This window comes from Trichoderma atroviride, chromosome 1, assembly GCF_020647795.1.
Source record: "Trichoderma atroviride chromosome 1, complete sequence".
NCBI classification, from domain to species: domain Eukaryota; kingdom Fungi; phylum Ascomycota; class Sordariomycetes; order Hypocreales; family Hypocreaceae; genus Trichoderma; species Trichoderma atroviride.
Genome location: NC_089400.1, coordinates 1,838,332 through 1,853,652, shown reverse-complemented (window position 1 = coordinate 1,853,652; position 15,321 = coordinate 1,838,332). Strand labels below are relative to the sequence as shown.

At 49.2% G+C, this 15,321-nt stretch overlaps 7 protein-coding genes across 7 annotated transcripts; 3 read left to right on the top strand and 4 right to left on the bottom strand.

Annotated features, from left to right (window-relative positions):
• Nucleotides 1–341: 341 nt before the first annotated feature.
• TrAtP1_000699 (uncharacterized protein) lies at nt 342–655 on the top strand (the record flags this gene model as incomplete). Its single annotated transcript, XM_014090707.2, has 2 exons — nt 342–494; nt 557–655. The coding sequence occupies 2 exons, from the start codon at nt 342–344 to the stop codon at nt 653–655; spliced, it is 252 nt and encodes an 83-aa protein (XP_013946182.2).
• A 601-nt stretch (nt 656–1,256) lies between these two features.
• Nucleotides 1,257–2,651, bottom strand: TrAtP1_000698 (uncharacterized protein). The gene is made up of 2 exons (XM_014090706.2): nt 2,444–2,651; nt 1,257–2,371 (listed from the first exon to the last, which is right to left on the bottom strand). The coding sequence occupies exon 2, from the start codon at nt 2,332–2,334 to the stop codon at nt 1,300–1,302; it is 1,035 nt and encodes a 344-aa protein (XP_013946181.1). The 5' UTR covers nt 2,335–2,371; nt 2,444–2,651; the 3' UTR covers nt 1,257–1,299.
• Nucleotides 2,652–3,262: 611 nt separating this feature from the next.
• Nucleotides 3,263–4,522, bottom strand: TrAtP1_000697 (uncharacterized protein). The gene is made up of 4 exons (XM_014090604.2): nt 4,383–4,522; nt 3,842–4,319; nt 3,693–3,761; nt 3,263–3,634 (listed from the first exon to the last, which is right to left on the bottom strand). The coding sequence occupies exons 1-4, from the start codon at nt 4,406–4,408 to the stop codon at nt 3,290–3,292; spliced, it is 918 nt and encodes a 305-aa protein (XP_013946079.2). The 5' UTR covers nt 4,409–4,522; the 3' UTR covers nt 3,263–3,289.
• A 135-nt stretch (nt 4,523–4,657) lies between these two features.
• On the top strand, nt 4,658–5,563 carry TrAtP1_000696 (uncharacterized protein). Its single transcript, XM_014090705.2, has 3 exons — nt 4,658–4,833; nt 4,911–5,184; nt 5,261–5,563. Exons 1-3 carry the CDS (start codon nt 4,817–4,819, stop codon nt 5,300–5,302), a joined length of 333 nt encoding a protein of 110 aa, XP_013946180.1. The 5' UTR covers nt 4,658–4,816; the 3' UTR covers nt 5,303–5,563.
• Nucleotides 5,546–7,508, bottom strand: TrAtP1_000695 (uncharacterized protein). The gene is made up of 2 exons (XM_014090704.2): nt 6,681–7,508; nt 5,546–6,609 (listed from the first exon to the last, which is right to left on the bottom strand). The coding sequence occupies exons 1-2, from the start codon at nt 7,157–7,159 to the stop codon at nt 5,733–5,735; spliced, it is 1,356 nt and encodes a 451-aa protein (XP_013946179.1). The 5' UTR covers nt 7,160–7,508; the 3' UTR covers nt 5,546–5,732.
• A 500-nt stretch (nt 7,509–8,008) lies between these two features.
• Nucleotides 8,009–9,988, bottom strand: TrAtP1_000694 (uncharacterized protein). The gene is made up of 2 exons (XM_014090564.2): nt 8,882–9,988; nt 8,009–8,831 (listed from the first exon to the last, which is right to left on the bottom strand). Exons 1-2 carry the CDS (start codon nt 9,908–9,910, stop codon nt 8,157–8,159), a joined length of 1,704 nt encoding a protein of 567 aa, XP_013946039.2. The 5' UTR covers nt 9,911–9,988; the 3' UTR covers nt 8,009–8,156.
• A 112-nt stretch (nt 9,989–10,100) lies between these two features.
• Nucleotides 10,101–15,267, top strand: TrAtP1_000693 (uncharacterized protein). The gene is made up of 4 exons (XM_066110691.1): nt 10,101–10,979; nt 11,030–12,648; nt 12,710–14,822; nt 14,874–15,267. The coding sequence occupies exons 2-4, from the start codon at nt 11,215–11,217 to the stop codon at nt 15,110–15,112; spliced, it is 3,786 nt and encodes a 1,261-aa protein (XP_065966764.1). The 5' UTR covers nt 10,101–10,979; nt 11,030–11,214; the 3' UTR covers nt 15,113–15,267.
• The last annotated feature ends 54 nt before the right edge of the window (nt 15,268–15,321 follow it).

The window sequence follows — 15,321 nt, the reverse complement described above, 5'->3', positions numbered from 1 at the left end:
CCTTTGCGACAAGTCTCTCCCCACTGCAACTGTAGCGGCGAGGTACTTTGCTGAATACCAGAGCTCGCGTCGAAACAGCGAGTTTCGTCACGCTTGGAATTCAAACAGTATATCGGCGATTTTATACGGAGTACCTGGTACGCGCCAAGAACGCCAGTCCGCCACTGTTATCTCAGCCTTGCCACAAGCATCAAACTTTAAACATCAAATACGTAAGGCTGAGCTGAAGTGTTGAAGGATAGAAATACCATCATTTCCTTCACTCAGACTTATTTATAACCTTGTTTTTGTGTGGATATCGCTTAAGCGAACCGGATACGAACACCAGCTTCAACACAGCCATGGTGTGCAGTAAGTGTCTGAAGCTCACCAAGAGCACAAAGCTTGCGACCCCAGAGGTCAAGAAGAAGAGTGAAATATACTACGGATCACCGGCTTCATCCAAGGCGAGCGGCTCCAAGTCAGCCACTCTAGGCAACACTGGAGTATCAAAGGTATGAAACGACAACGTTCAGATCTCTTCCTACCAAAGTACAATACTAACGGGCTTCCGCAGAGCAAGCTGCTGTCCAAAGCGGCGAAGAATCCATATGCGGCATACTCAAGGTACGTTCATTACCAAAGGGACCGGGGCAGTATACCTAGTGGTAGCTAACAATCGATGTAGCTCATGTACGAAATGTAAAACCAAAATCACACAAGGCCACTCTTACTGTTCAAAATGCGCCTTTACAACAGATTGTGAGTATATCCATCTTATCTGCAATTACTTTACTTTTCTGTTTGCCACTTGAGCTCACAAACATCACAGCTTGTCCCATGTGTGGAAAACCAAACAAAAAATCTAATTCCAAAGCTCCAACCATTGATGCATATAAAAACACGCTGCAATAAACGAATCTACATACGTGCGTATGGCAAGCTTTCATTCTATCTGACACAAGAATCACCCCGCCGTACATGCATATTCTTTTGAACAGCGGTGAGCACACTCACCCTCCTACGCTACATCACATCAACATTGTTCAGGCAATGAACTTCAGGCCCTCTACATGAATCCGGAATAGTCACTAGTAGGGAAAGGCTCCCTAGTAGTAAAGAAGAGCCAGAGAGCTGGGCCTGATGATAACGATGAACACACCGGCTTCAAGAGACGTGTAGGCGATTCGGCAATTAAATATTCTATGTAGGCATAGAGTCAATACGAGTCTAGATGTAAGACAAGAATAATAATGTTTCGAAATTCAAGACCAAAGAGCTCGTGATATCATTATTCACACTTATATCTCATCATCCAGTCTAAAGCACAGACCGAGGAACACCACCCAGCACTTTATTCAACCACTGCCCAATCTGCCGATTCACCTCGTGCCCAGCCTCCGCCAAAGCCCAATGCGATGCATTCACCTCGGTCCTCGTAAGATCCGTATAAAACGTATCCATCCCCTTGGCCATCGCCGGCGGCAACGCACTATCCCTACTCGCCGAAATAAACAGCGCCGGCATCTCATACTTCATCGCACTCCCATTCTTCTTCGCATGCTCAGCCTCCTGCTCAGAGTTAATCTCCCGCGTGCGGTACCAGTTCAGCGGCCCACGCATCTCCGGCGGCCCATGCAGCGAGTACTGCTCGACGTAGTGCTCCAGCTCCTGCTCGTCCAGGAGCAGAGGCGGCCTCAGCTTATCCAGGTTATCGAAAAGGACGCCCTCGCTCGTGTTGAAGCCCGTTTCGCCGCCGGGGCCTCTGGCGCCGAACAGGGCGAGGAAGAACTTGCGGAGCATGTCTTTGCCTTGGATGCGGGCTTGGACGTCGGGGCCGCCGAGCTGCAGCTGGTATTTGAAGTTGGGCAGGCCTCCCGCGGCGATGATGTTCTCGAGGCGAACTTTTTTAGTGTTTATGGGGTTTAGGGGCGTGCAAACGGAGAAGACGGCCTTGATCAACTCGGGATAGTAGTAGGCGACTCGCCAGACGATGGCACCGCCCCAATCATGGCCACCAAGAACAATCTGGCCCTTTTCGCCGACAAACTCGCGGGCCAGCGCAACGATGTCCGCGCAGACGCTCTGGAACGAGTATTCCTTGAGATCCTCAGGGGCATCAGTGCCAGCATAGCCAACCATGTTGGGCGCCACGACCTGGAAGCCCAGCGACATCAAGTAGGGGATCTGGCAGCGCCATCCAAAGGCCATGTCTGGCCAGCCATGGATGAGAAAGATTGTTTCGACCTTGGGGCCTTGGGGCTCGCCGAGGATGTAAGAGTATGTCTTGCCGCGGACTTGCTTTGTCTCGTACTTGACCCGAGGGTCGTTGGGCTTCAGTTTGCTGGTATCCATTTTGTGTGGACTTTCCAGCGCCTAAATGTTTGATGAGCTATGATGAAAAATGGCTTATTAGGATGAAAATAGAATATTAAAGAGATGTCTGCTCCTTTAAGTAACATACGACGAATTGGTGATACAGACGAGGTAGTAGTGAGGGGCTTCAGTACCACGAAAGACCGTCAGCAACGCCTCCAGTCTTGGTAAAAAAGCGTAAGACAATAATTTCAAGTTTAATACAAAACCTTGTCTTTAATAGCCTCAAGGAATTGAAAAGGAAAAGAAAACACCGGTGATTGTCACAGCATCGTTCGTCTCACTAATAAGAGGAGAGGTACAGTGTTGTTCGTCTCCCATCCCCACTACGGGCCTCGGCCGGCACTCATCAGCTGCTGTGGGGCATCATTGCAACAGGCTATATGCTCCGTGCTCCCTGCAGAAGCATGCCGAGGAACTTCGTTACCGCCTACCACCTGGTAATTTTACGCAATTTTGCTCATTTAGATGCCTGTACCTGATGATGATCGCTTGCTCCATAGCCAAGGCTGTGTTCCTCCGGTGTAAGCGTGGCTCTAACGGGCACTCACGCCACCTTTATGTAAACCCGGGACGATGGCTCTCAGCTGTTTCCAAGTACAGCACTGCTCTTCAGCCGTGACTAGGTAGGTACTACTACTTTGTAGATGACGAGTGCAATGACAAGTATCATTTCTCACATAAGAGTTCGCTTCCTTCTTGTGTTCTTGCTTGGAACAGTCTACCTACAGTACATAATTGCAGGTCCTCATAGCAGCCAAATACCAAGACTGCAGCACCGTTATAGAGGCCTATGAATAATAATACCCACAATGGAATAAAATAAAAGCAGTGGTATAAAGAAACAAACATCATTCGGCCTCCAGTGCTTTAGAGTAAAAAGAAAATTTGGGGGGGGGGGGGGGGGGGGGGGGAATCATTTCGTAAAAATCGGTCAGTAAATCACCATGTCCTCCTCAGCCTCCTCAAGATCATCACCAGATTCGTCGTGATGCCCCTTGTGTATGTCTTGAGATACTCTTCGCTCTTGTAGGTGAGTCTTGTCGGCGCCGTGATGCGGGCTCCGGACAGGGCTCTCGCGTTCAGGCGCTCTCGTGGCAGCAGCAGGTTCATCAGGGGTCACGCTTGTTTGCCTCGCTGGGGGACCATACCGCTCAATATGCCGCTGTTTCCGAGCCTTGAATTGCTCAACTTCCTTCTCTATTGAGGCCCTCGCCCTCTGGATCTGGTCGTCGATGGTGTCTTTTTGATCTGCTGTGACCTTCCACGGTAGATAGAACTATATAACCCATCCATTAGCACAAGGTTGAACACCAACGGAGGCAGCTGATACGTACAATCGCAGGCTCAGATGTAGTCCGCAGGAATTTCGCCATGGCTAATCGTTTTTCGTGCTTGTTCTTCATCTGTAAAAATCCAGAATCAGTTCACCATCTTCTCCATTGAAGCATCACTCTCCATTCCTCTCGTGTCGCGCAGCTCTTACCACTTCTTCGTCAAACACAATCTGCTCCGCCATGCGTATCTGATACAGCTTCTCCAGCTTCTCGCTTCTCTTCTGGTCATCTTCAACTCTCTGCTTCTGCATCCGTTCTTGCTGGCGGCGCTCAATTTCCTGCCGCCGCTTCTGCTGCTGAGACGTGTTAGATGTCTGGCTTAGAGTGCTCATCAAGCCGCCAAACAGCCGCTTTCCCCGCTTCTTCTCTTCTTGCATCACTATTTTGCGTCGGTCTTGGGCTGCCGCGGCCGATGCGCCTTCCCCATTGTCGTGGCCATGGCTAGGTGATGGTGGCCGTTTCGAAACTGTGGCATCGTCCTGGTCGTCGTCATCGTGCTTCGCGCGCTTGGGGGAAACATCCTCGGGTCTCTCATCTTCAGCCTTTCTCTTGAGTGATACATCTTCGGTGGTCTCTGGCGCTGGGCGGTCCTCATCAGCCGATCGTGGTAATTCTGCCGCCGCCGCACTATAAGAAGATGCCATCGGTCAGGTTTCAAGCTTGCGATAAAGAGTTGATGCGCATACTTACTTCTCCGCCTCCCCAATTGTAGCCATTTTCGTCCCAATGTACTTCACCGCATTAATAGGAGCTTGCTACAGCAACATGATACTGAAACAGGGCTTGAAGCTAGAGCTGGCGCAGAGTGATTGGCTGAAGCTAGGCTGTTCGAAAGGTCGAGGCTGAGTAAGAAGTCGCGGAACTTCCTGGCGCAATTCGCCCCCACCGTGAAACGCTCTAGCACATGATTGGCCCAGCTCCTTCTCCCACCCATTGATTCCATCCAACGTCACTGCAAGGCTGATGAGAAATCCACGCGACTTTGCCCTTGCAGCTCTAGCCTCTGAGACCGTAGATCTGCAGCATATTAAGACTCTCGCTGCCTTTCTTCCTTTTTCCTCCATTCCCATCTCATCTTCCACCCAACAACAGCCAGGGCATCACAAATCTCTCTCTCGCCCGCCATGTCTCGCCATCACCCGTAAGTCCATTCTCGCGTCGCCCTGCCTCAGACACAAAAAAAAAGAAAGACATCCAGCTAACTTCTACTCTCTCCAGCGATCTCGTCATGTGCCGCAAGCAGTCCGGCATCGCCATCGGCCGCCTCTGCGATAAATGCGATGGCAAATGCCCCGTCTGCGATTCCTACGTCCGCCCCACGACTCTTGTCCGCATCTGCGACGAGTGCAGCTTCGGCAACTATCAGAACAAGTGCGTCGTCTGCGGCGGTGAGGGTATCTCGGACGCCTTCTACTGCTACGAGTGCACGCGCCTAGAGAAGGATCGCGACGGGTGCCCCAAGATTATAAACTTGGGCAGTTCAAGAACAGACGTACGTTTCTCCGCCTTTCTCTCGCTGCCCTTCCAAAGCAGTCTATGCATGTACTGACCTCTCTTCTCAAACACAGTTATTCTACCAAAAGAAAACGAATCGGCAAGCAAATTACTAGCCCAGCAGTGGCCCGGGTTTGGGCAGGACAGTAGCGGTGGATTATTTAAAAACAAATACTATATATATCAAATTGGAATTAATCATACATATGGATTGGAGTTTGGCGGCGTTTTGGTTACGGGGTACCATTGGCACTTTGTCTGCAATTTGAACATTTCTCGTCTGGGCAAATTCATGTGGCAACCGCCTTCAGCAGCACGACTCAAATCTAGACACGTTTCTATAGATTGAAAGCTAGAAATAAAGGCATATTCATCATAATTATCGTGTCCGCCAGGACAAAGGTGGTACACGGTACAGCTAATACCAGCTATCCAAGACTAAAACTCCGTCTCATGCAGAGAAGATACAAAAAAAAAAAAAAATAACACAAAGGAAAAATTATATATAAGTCTGGTGTACAATCCAGTCCAAGCGTCCATGCTCTTTTAAATGTAGCTCACCTTGGTTCCCATTCCCACCGTCGCTGCAACTTTCGCCCACGCCGTCCTCATGATTTGCTCAATTCGCTGCCGCGTAGCTTTGTGGCCGAGCATGATGAGGAGGCCCATGGTGAAAGCCATGACCCGCATTAGTATCGCGGGATTGCCTGTGACGGAGCTCGCAAGACTCTCAAATAGCTGTCGAAAGCGGGATAGGATCAAGGTGGCTCGTGCTGTAATAGTTAGGGGCCCTGCCGCCGCTGACGATGCGCCGGCTTTTGATCGTGACTTTCCAGTCGGGCGTGGAGGGCGCGCGACGCTGCTTTGGGGCGATCCAGGGGGTTCGGCTCTTCCCACTCCGCTAAAGCTGGGAGTCTGCTCGATACCATAGTCGCCCTCGCTGGTCTCTCGGCTGATTCGTTCCTGTTCAAGCCGTTTCTTTTCCTTCTCTTCATTCTCGGCCTTTAGCCGCTTTGCCTCGGCAATGTCTTTCTGTAGCTGTTCCTCTTGCCGCTTTAGCTCTTCCCGGTCTTTGCGCTCCTGTTCTTCCTGCTCGTCCTGTAAACTCTGCAGAGCTTGTTGGAAAGCTTCTCTGCGCTCCTCATCGAGGACAGCGCTCACATCAATGAATTCACGAGCATAGTCCCACTCGTTGTTTTGGGGAAGGACGTGGAGCGTATAGAGTTCTAGAAGCTTGACTCGTGAATTTAAATCTCCGGGAGTGTTTGCGCCGTTGGCTCTCCTGGCAGGGGACTGGTAACGGTTCGATGGCTTTGCAAAGTCATTCAGGTCAAGATTGGGAATGTTCGAGGAGGCCAGGTAGTTTTCCAGCATCTTCTGATTAAGAGCTTGGTCGCGCGCATGCGCAAGTGATAGCGTCGCCCTGTCAACGCTCTGATTAGTGGTCTCCCTTGATATATACGCAGTTGGCTGCAATGGTGGATTCCAACTCACAAGTTGATGACGACGTCGGCGTCAACATCTCCTTCCAGTCCGTGATATCCATTCCGGACCACTTCCTCCCAGATAGAGCCGTCTCGCACTTTGGTGCACAGCGCTCGCCACTCCTGGTTGCCAAAGGCGTCCTTGCCTTCCTCGGGCTCCAGCTCGACAATTGCGTTCAGGAGTGTCAGGTACAAGCTCCAGACCTTGATCCTCGTCCCTCGCGAAGACTTGGTTACCGGGGCTGGCTCGCCATCGTCAGCAGAGCTGGGAGGCGTGATGATGGGGCGCAGTGTGCTGAGGGCCTCGGGCAGTCGACGCGTCAGGAACAGCGTTGAAGCTTGTCGGTACGTCTTGGACACGGGCGAATAGCGTTTGGAGCCGGACGACGAGAGGGAGGAAATCGACGAGGCGAGGAGGCCATTTCCAAAAGACTCGCTACTCGACATTGCCGGGTTGAACGAGGCGTTGTAAGAGCCTCCGTACGCCATGGTGGAAAATGAGCTGCGGGCACTTGAAGCAGCAAACGCGACGAGCCGGCGAGAAGGTGGTGGAGATGTCGAGGTTGGCGACGGCAGCTCAGCTCAGCTCAGTTCAGGGTGGATGGAGTCGTGGAGTCGCCAATTGGAGGTAAACAAGGAGCAGCAGCAGGTCAGTTCACCGGGGTCGATGCAGCCTTATGCCCGCGTGTCATGCAGGCCTCGCGCGAAGAAGAAATCAAAGAGGCTTGCTTTATCAATAAGAAAAGAAGGACCAGGGAATTAAGGAGAGCGTCCGGTGATGATTCAGCTGCTGGTTTCCGTCGCGACGCTGCAAAGGGCTTGCATGCCAGCCACTTGCGCTCTGGCTGGCGGTGGACAGACCAGCTTTTTAGGCGCTTTAGCCTCGGCACCGCCAGAAGGAGAGCACCGCCGGCTCCACCGACGCAGCGCAGGTCAGCCGAGGCCGGCTGGCGGTGGCAGCTGCTACCCGCTACCTGGCCGCGCACGGGACTTTGTGTGACGCAGCAGGTACCGCACTAACCTCCGCTACCCGATCTACATCGCAGGCCAACATCTGATCTCCTCTAGCAGGGATCCGCCGTCTAATTCCGGAGATGAAGAGCTGTTTCGAGAAACAGGCGATATGCATCGTGCAGCCATTCATTTTAAAGCGCCTCCGCGTGACGGCATCGCATGTTTGAATCGGAGTCCTTGGACGGTGTGTGTTGAGTATCACCATGCGGGGAACGAGGCAACAATGCGGCATGTGAATTGCTTGCTCTGGATAATACAACCAACTTGATCCTAGGTAGGGAGTTCTTCATCTTAATACGAGCTTGCCGAGATTATCGTACAGTATGAATGTGAATCTTCAATGTTATATTCGTAAACTTCATAGTATCATCAGCCCGCCTCTGTACATATCCCAAAACAAGAACCAAAAAAAGACGCCTCTAGTGTACATATGATTGTATCATGCTGCTCCTCCAGTAATGCAAAACGACATTCATGACCTGCGCGTTCTCTGTGATCTCCGCGGTGTCTCTTCAACAGGCTCTACACTCCTTGAGACAATGATGCTGTCTTCTCTCTCCAGCAGAGTGGTCGATGCCCCCAAAAGCTGGTCTTCCCGGATCCAGCCAGACTCCAATGCAAAACATGCCACATCAGCCGCGCACCCAAAAGCAGGCACATTCTTGGGGGCGTCCGGGTTCAAATACTTCCACAGCTCTGCCGTCTCTTTCTTGAACTTTGTGAGCTCTCTCTTGTTGCCTTCAAAATGCTCCACCAGGTACTCGTACGTGTAAGCCAGCCACAGCACATTCGTGTAAGGCACATATGCATCCCAAGAAAGCGGCCCGTCAATACCTTTGGCATAAGGAATATTGTGGGCTTCGGGAGGCATCCAGTTTCGATCAGCACGGAGCAAGAAGGACCGCATTTGCCTATAGACTTTGCACTGCGGGTTGTAAGTGCTGGTGAATAGGCTGAGATCTCTTTCTAGGTCGTAGACGATGGGCGCGGCATCATCGTTTGTCAGGTCTTCAGCTCGTGAGAGTCCATAGTCTAGGATTGTAATATCTAAGCCCGAATAGCCAAAGAAGCCTTCTCCTTCGGGGTCCCTCTGCCGAGGGGGACGGGCTTGTTTGACGCAGAGATTACCCTCGTGCAAATCACGATGCTATCATCAGTCAGCATTGAACGGAAATCAATGATGGATCAAGGTCTTACTTCAAACATGGCGACTTCCTCAGCTCTTGCAAGTGCAATTGTTTCCAAAAGGAAAATATCCCACAACTGATCCACGTTGTCCAGCTCCCAGTTCTCCAGCGATTTTCCTGCGTCTCCTAGTTCCACAACTAGAAAGGTGGTGTCATCCAGATACCGGCTCGGCGATGGATAATACTGCGCTCTGCCCGGGTCCTCTCTCTTCATCTTCTTCTGCACTGTTTGATGCGCCTCCAGAAGCTCGCTTGACGTTCTGCCTTTGACAATGTATCGTTCTTTGTAAACAGCGAATCCTGGAATGTCGGCCAGCCATTCGGATATTTGTAGCTCGTTGCTGACGTCAATCTCTGAATGGGGCTCTTCGTCAACGAGGCCGGATGCTACCTGCGCCTTTGTGAGGGCTTTGATAGGGGAGGCTAATCGTATGGCCTTGATGATGCTCGTGCCTCGTTTATTGGTAATGCGGTACACCTCTGCGGATGAGGCTTCGGCAATCTTGGTAATCTGATCTCCAGGAGGGCAGACATCGCCCCAACCGAGAACTCTCAAGGCTGGCTCTTGCGCTATTGAAGGAACAGTCCCTTTTGGCCTGGTTTTCGGCGCAGCATCGCGTGTCCGTACTTTATCGCTTCGACGTTCTTCTTTCACAGTTGACACAGTGTCATCTTGTGAGACTTGAATCGTCTTTTCTGAAATATCTTCTTCAATAGCAATCGATTTGGCGCCTTTGGCAGACTTTCGCCTAGGCCTTGTCGTATCCCGTAATTTGAGTTCGTCCACCACAATCGACACATCTGCTTCCGCTGCTTTTGTCCGACTCCTTGGCTTCTTAGGACTCTCTAAGATTGAGATTTCAGCAAAGCTTGTGGTGAGCGGGTCGACTTGTTCGTCAATTGGCCTTGCATTCTGCTTTTCGTCCTGCGTGTTGGATGGCTTTCGGACTGGGGTCTGGACCAGCTCTGCAAACATCCTTTCCGCGCTGGACTTTTTGGATTGTTTTCCATATTGACGGGTTACTGTTGTGCGACGCATTTTTGCTCCTTGGTTTTCTATAATGCCGCTCTTACCTGAATGAAAGCGAATGCTTCAAGCCATCGATTTCAGCGTTGGAGTTGGGCTTGAAGATTACAGCCTGTTGGCGAGGCAACAACGGCTAGGGGTCTTGTGTTAGTCAGCCGGAATCATTCGCAGGACCCAACGTCATTTGTGTTCACATAGCAGACACCCAGAGTGCTGAAGCCTGCTTTGGCTAATTGGATCTATCTTGTTTTTTGTACTATATATGAGCAATACTGATACGACGATGCTGGCTGCAATCGCTGTTTGGTGTGATCCTAAAGCCTAGCAACGCTATTAGCAGCAGCCAGGTGTTGGGGAAGCCAAGCTCTTGGTGAGTACGAGTACATGCGATAAGACTAGAAGCGTGCAGCAAGGGTTACATCGAGAATGAAAGTACCTACCATGTGACGGGTCAAGGAGAAGACGAGGACCAGTCTAGAGCTCAATTGGCGGAATCAGGCTGTGACGAGAGGCTATGGCTTCTGCCCAATGAGGTCGTTTGATACAAGGCCTGCATCGCCTTCCCCCGCTTCCTGGATGATGCGAGTTGCTGCCCAGCCTCAATATACCTTGCCAGATCATATCGAATAAATATCTGACGACAAATCCTGTGTCTGCACGGGCGGTCAACTTACGGGTCAACAATGGCGGAAGCTCTCGGGCTTACTTCCAGCATAATTGCAGTAGTCGATCTATTTATTAAAGTCGGCGTACAGTGTTCGATCTATTGTTCAGGCGTCAAGAATGCCCCGCACGAAATTCGACAGATCTTGAATGAGGCTGATAGATTCACGGCAACAATCAAGAACCTGGAGCGACTCCTGGCCGGCCCGAATGGCGCGAAGCTTGATTCTTCCCAGAACATACGCCGCAGCATTGGGGAGTGCCGTCTACAACTAATAGACCTGACTACCAAACTTGGCCAAGGAACAAGACTACAGAGGATAGCATGGCCGCTGAAGAAGGGAGAGATGGCCGGGATAATTGAGAAGCTGCAGAAGCACAGGGACACAATTATGTCGAATTTACAGATTGAACAAAGGTGCATCAACATTCTGTCTTACTCTTCGCATTGTTAACAATTTTTACAAGCGCATTACTACTCGATACTCATCAAGAGGTCATGTCGAACAAGCTCATCTATGCAGAGGGAGCAGCATTCGATTCTCCCAACCATGTCAACAGCGACATGTGCCACCCGGGGACAAGATGTGATGTTCTTGATCAAATAATGGCCTGGAGCACCGCCCCAAATGAACAATGTATATTCTGGCTGAATGGAGGGGCAGGGACCGGCAAGTCGACAATATCTCGAACTGTGGCGCAATCATTTGCAAGCAAAGGCATACTCGGTGGAAGCTTCTTTTTTCAAACGCGGTGAGGCTGATCGTGGCAACATGGCACTTTTCTTCCCCACAATAGCTTCTCAGCTTCAACAAACATTCCCTTTAACTGCACCGCATATTAAAGCGGCGACTGAGACAAACCCAAACATCCATAACAAACCTATAAAGGAACAGTTCGACAAACTTTTTGCAGGCCCTGTTAAGAAAATCTCAGAGCATTCAGAGCTGCTAACTACTAGCATAGTGCTGGTTGCTGATGCACTTGATGAGTGCGATAATGCTGAACATGTAAGGCTGGTTATTCAACTCCTTTCGCAGGCGAAGCATTTTACATCTATGCGCCTAAGAATTTTCCTTACATCCAGGCCAGATCTACCTATGAGACTAGGGTTTAAGGATATTTATGGTGAATATAAAGACCTGATTCTTCATCAAATACCTCAAGCTGTTATTAGGCACGATATTGCCTTATTCCTTGAGTACCAGTTTAATATAATTCGGCAAGACTATAATAAGTCGGTACCTTTGGACAGGCAAATTTCTTTATCCTGGCCTAGCACTCAGGACTTTCAACACCTAGTTTCCAGGTCGGTGCCCTTATTTATCTTTGCTGCAACCGCTTGTCGTTTTATCCAAGACCGAAGGATTGGAGGTCCTAAGAAACAGCTTGCGAAATTACTGGAACATAAGACGGGTTATGTGTCTAACTTAGACGCAACCTACTCACCAATAGTAGATGGATTGATAGGAGGACTATCCGATTCAGGAAGGCATGAGGTTTCTAAGCAATTTAAGGAAATTGTGGGTTCAATTATCCTTCTGGCAAGTCCTCTTTGCACATCATCCCTAGCCCTTCTATTAAATATCTCTCTGGAAGACATCGAAAATCAGCTTGATTTGCTGCACTCTGTGCTTTACATTCCCTCAGACCAAAGGATTCCCGTACGGTTACTTCATCTATCTTTTTATGACTTCCTCGTGGATCCGGAGAAGGCTAAACAGCCTGAGCGATATCCATTCTGGATTGATAAGCTAAAAGCCCATGAGGAATTAGCAGCCCGGTGTTTAGAGCTGCTTTCTACAGATGGTACTCTCAGGAGAAATATTTGCGATCTACAACTACCAAGCACGCCACGGTCTAAGATTAGCCAGCAGACTATTGATACCGCTTTACCACCCGAAGTCCAGTACGCCTGTAGGTATTGGGTTTATCATTGGAAAGAGAGCATGTGTAAGATCAAGGACGGCGGCCCCATCGATTGCTTTCTAGTCAACCACCTGTTGCATTGGATCGAGGCACTATGTTTGCTTGGGCGAATCGCAGATTGCATCGGAATGATATATGAATTGCTAGGGCTTCTTGAAGTATGAGATCTGGCATTCCCGATATAACTAGAAGGTAGACTAACTTGATCTAATGATGTAGCCTGAACAAAGTAGTCTAACCTTGGCTCTCCTTCGAGATACACGACGAATCATTCTTAGCCATGGAGCTATAATTGATATTTCGCCTCTTCAAATCTATTATTCAGCAATCGTGTTTGCACCGGAGAAAAGCGTTATTAAAACAAAGTTCCGAAATGAGTTGCCTACCTGGCTCACCTTATCGTCACAGATACCTTCAGAATGGAACGCCTGTCTACTGACACTTGAAGGACACCGGTCATCTGTCAATTCTGTTGCTTTTTCACATGATTCGAAGTTGCTTGCTTCGGCTTCAGATGATCATACCATTAAACTCTGGGATACTGTAATCGGTACTTGCATCTCGACGCTTGAAGGGCATAGATTTTCTGTTCGCTCGGTTCAATTCTCTCACGATTCGAGAGTGCTCGCATCGGCATCAGATGATCAGACTATCAAATTTTGGGATACTTTAACCGGCACATGTACTTCAACGCTTTATGGACATGGCTCCGATATTAATTCAGTAGCTTTCTCGCACGATTCAAAGATGCTTGCATCAGCTTCAAATGATAAGACTATCAAAATCTGGGATGCTAGGGCAGGCACCTGCTCATTGACAATTACTGGACATACGATAAACGTGAATTCGGTTTCATTCTCACACGACTCCAAGATGCTTGCATCGGCATCCGACAAAATCATCAAACTCTGGGATCCTACAACTGGAACCTGCATTTCGACGCTTGAGGGACACAGTTCAGATGTGTATTGTGTTAAATTCTCGCATAATTCGAGAATACTTGCATCAGCCTCCGATCATACTTCTTGCGTCAAGCTTTGGGATACTATTTCTTTTAGTTGTATTTCAACATTCAGAGGCAACAGCTGCATCGCCTTTTCTCATGATTCTACGATTTTCGCCTCGGTAGATGGTTCCAGCATCAGGCTCTGGGATATTGCAACAAATAAAGGCTTAGCAACATTTTACGGCCACACTATATCGATTCGTGAAATTGCATTCTCACACGATTCCAAACTTCTAGCATCTGCATCGGCTGACAATACTATTAAGATTTGGGATCTCGAGACTGACGCTGACCAAAAGCCATCCGTCGACCCGGAAAAAAACGTGATTGTATCGTTACAAGTTGTGAATAACACAGAAACATTTATCTCAGTATCGAGAAATAACGAAATTTACCTATGGGATGGCTCAATTGGTGCCTGTACAGCAACCCTAATTTCTGCACACGGATGTGGTCAATGGAGCAACTCGATTGCGTTTTCGCATGACTCTAGGACGCTCGCATCGCCATCAGCTTTAAATAATGGAAAAATCCAGTTATGGGATATCACAACGGGCACTGTCGTAGCTACATTGGAGGGGCACGACAATGCCGCCTTCTCAGCTCCACAAGAGCTTGATCTCGATTCTACGCCGCCGATGTTTGAGCAAAATAACTGTCGATATGTGAAAGATTGGGACCAGCAGGCAGGTCACTACGTCAAGAGGGAAGCCTGGACCACCTGTCTAATCAGTACTCTTGTCTTCTCACACAACTCTCAACTACTTGCATCGGCATCGCCAGTAGATGGAGCCATCAAAGTATGGGACGTCCATACAGGTGCCTGCGCAGCAGTTTTCAAAGGCCATTCTAGTTACATCTATCAACTCGCATTTTCGCACAATTCAGACCTACTTGCATCATCTGCAAGCGATGGGTATGTTAAAATCTGGAATATCGCTGCAGGCGTCTGTTCGGCAACGTTCGATGATCGAAGGAGTTATATCAGGTCTGTCGCATTCTCACATGACTCCACGATGCTTGCTGTGGCAGTAACTAGGCCAAGGATCAATATATGGGATGTCTTTACTGGCGCTTGTAAACTAACAATTCCTGAGCCTGGTTATAACCTTGATGTGGTTGCATTCTCACATAATTCGAGGTTGCTTGCATTCATGTCGACTCAGTATGGGCTAATTGACACGGTTTCAAGCTTGAATTTCTGGAATATCACAACAGGCTGCTGTGTAGCTACAATCCGTGTCAGTGAACTCGCTCGGATGCGCCTCGAGTTCGACGTAACAGGACATTCTGTCTCTACAAGCGCAGGCAGTTTTACATTACAAGGTATGTCGCTGCCCCAAATTATGACGGTAATGTTGGTAACATGAACACTAGAAGCAACCAATTCGGAAGTGGACCTCGTGCCTGCTACCGATCTATGCATAAGTCGCCATGGTATTGGGCTTAGCGAGGATGAATCCTGGGTAATGTGGGATAATGACAGAATGATATGGCTCCCTCCCGCATATCGAGCACGGTATGCGGCTTCGAGTAAATCTACACTGGCCCTTTGGTGCTTCCACTCGAAAATGGTTTTCCTGACAATCTCCCTTGACCGCTTGCATCTAAATTAGTCAACTTCCGATACAAATGAAACCTGAACTTACCATCAAAATCCCACTGTTACTGGGTAACAAAAATAGGGTGCTGGTGCACAGGTGGGTGCATAAATAGGCTTGGTAGCATCTGTTAGTTTCGCCTTGGATTGCAAAGTGAACCCACTGTAGAGAACTCCAGTACACTCTCGATTAATGCATTTAATTTGTGGCTATCCAGCAATGAG

Coding starts and splice junctions, on each gene's coding strand:
- TrAtP1_000693 (XM_066110691.1), top strand. CDS start 11,215: ATGGAGGGGCAGGGACCGGCAAGTCGACAATATCTCGAACTGTGGCGC. Junction 12,649..12,709: donor AATTGCTAGGGCTTCTTGAA/GTATGAGATCTG, acceptor CTAATGATGTAG/CCTGAACAAAGTAGTCTAAC. Junction 14,823..14,873: donor AGGCAGTTTTACATTACAAG/GTATGTCGCTGC, acceptor CATGAACACTAG/AAGCAACCAATTCGGAAGTG.
- TrAtP1_000697 (XM_014090604.2), bottom strand. CDS start 4,408: ATGGCTACAATTGGGGAGGCGGAGAA. Junction 4,320..4,382: donor ACAATTGGGGAGGCGGAGAA/GTAAGTATGCGC, acceptor ATCTTCTTATAG/TGCGGCGGCGGCAGAATTAC. Junction 3,762..3,841: donor TTGTGTTTGACGAAGAAGTG/GTAAGAGCTGCG, acceptor GGATTTTTACAG/ATGAAGAACAAGCACGAAAA.
- TrAtP1_000694 (XM_014090564.2), bottom strand. CDS start 9,910: ATGCGTCGCACAACAGTAACCCGTCAATATGGAAAACAATCCAAAAAG. Junction 8,832..8,881: donor AGGAAGTCGCCATGTTTGAA/GTAAGACCTTGA, acceptor GACTGATGATAG/CATCGTGATTTGCACGAGGG.
- TrAtP1_000695 (XM_014090704.2), bottom strand. CDS start 7,159: ATGGCGTACGGAGGCTCTTACAACGCCTCGTTCAACCCGGCAATGTCG. Junction 6,610..6,680: donor GCCGACGTCGTCATCAACTT/GTGAGTTGGAAT, acceptor GAGCGTTGACAG/GGCGACGCTATCACTTGCGC.
- TrAtP1_000696 (XM_014090705.2), top strand. Junction 5,185..5,260: donor TGGGCAGTTCAAGAACAGAC/GTACGTTTCTCC, acceptor TCTCAAACACAG/TTATTCTACCAAAAGAAAAC.
- TrAtP1_000698 (XM_014090706.2), bottom strand. CDS start 2,334: ATGGATACCAGCAAACTGAAGCCCAACGACCCTCGGGTCAAGTACGAG.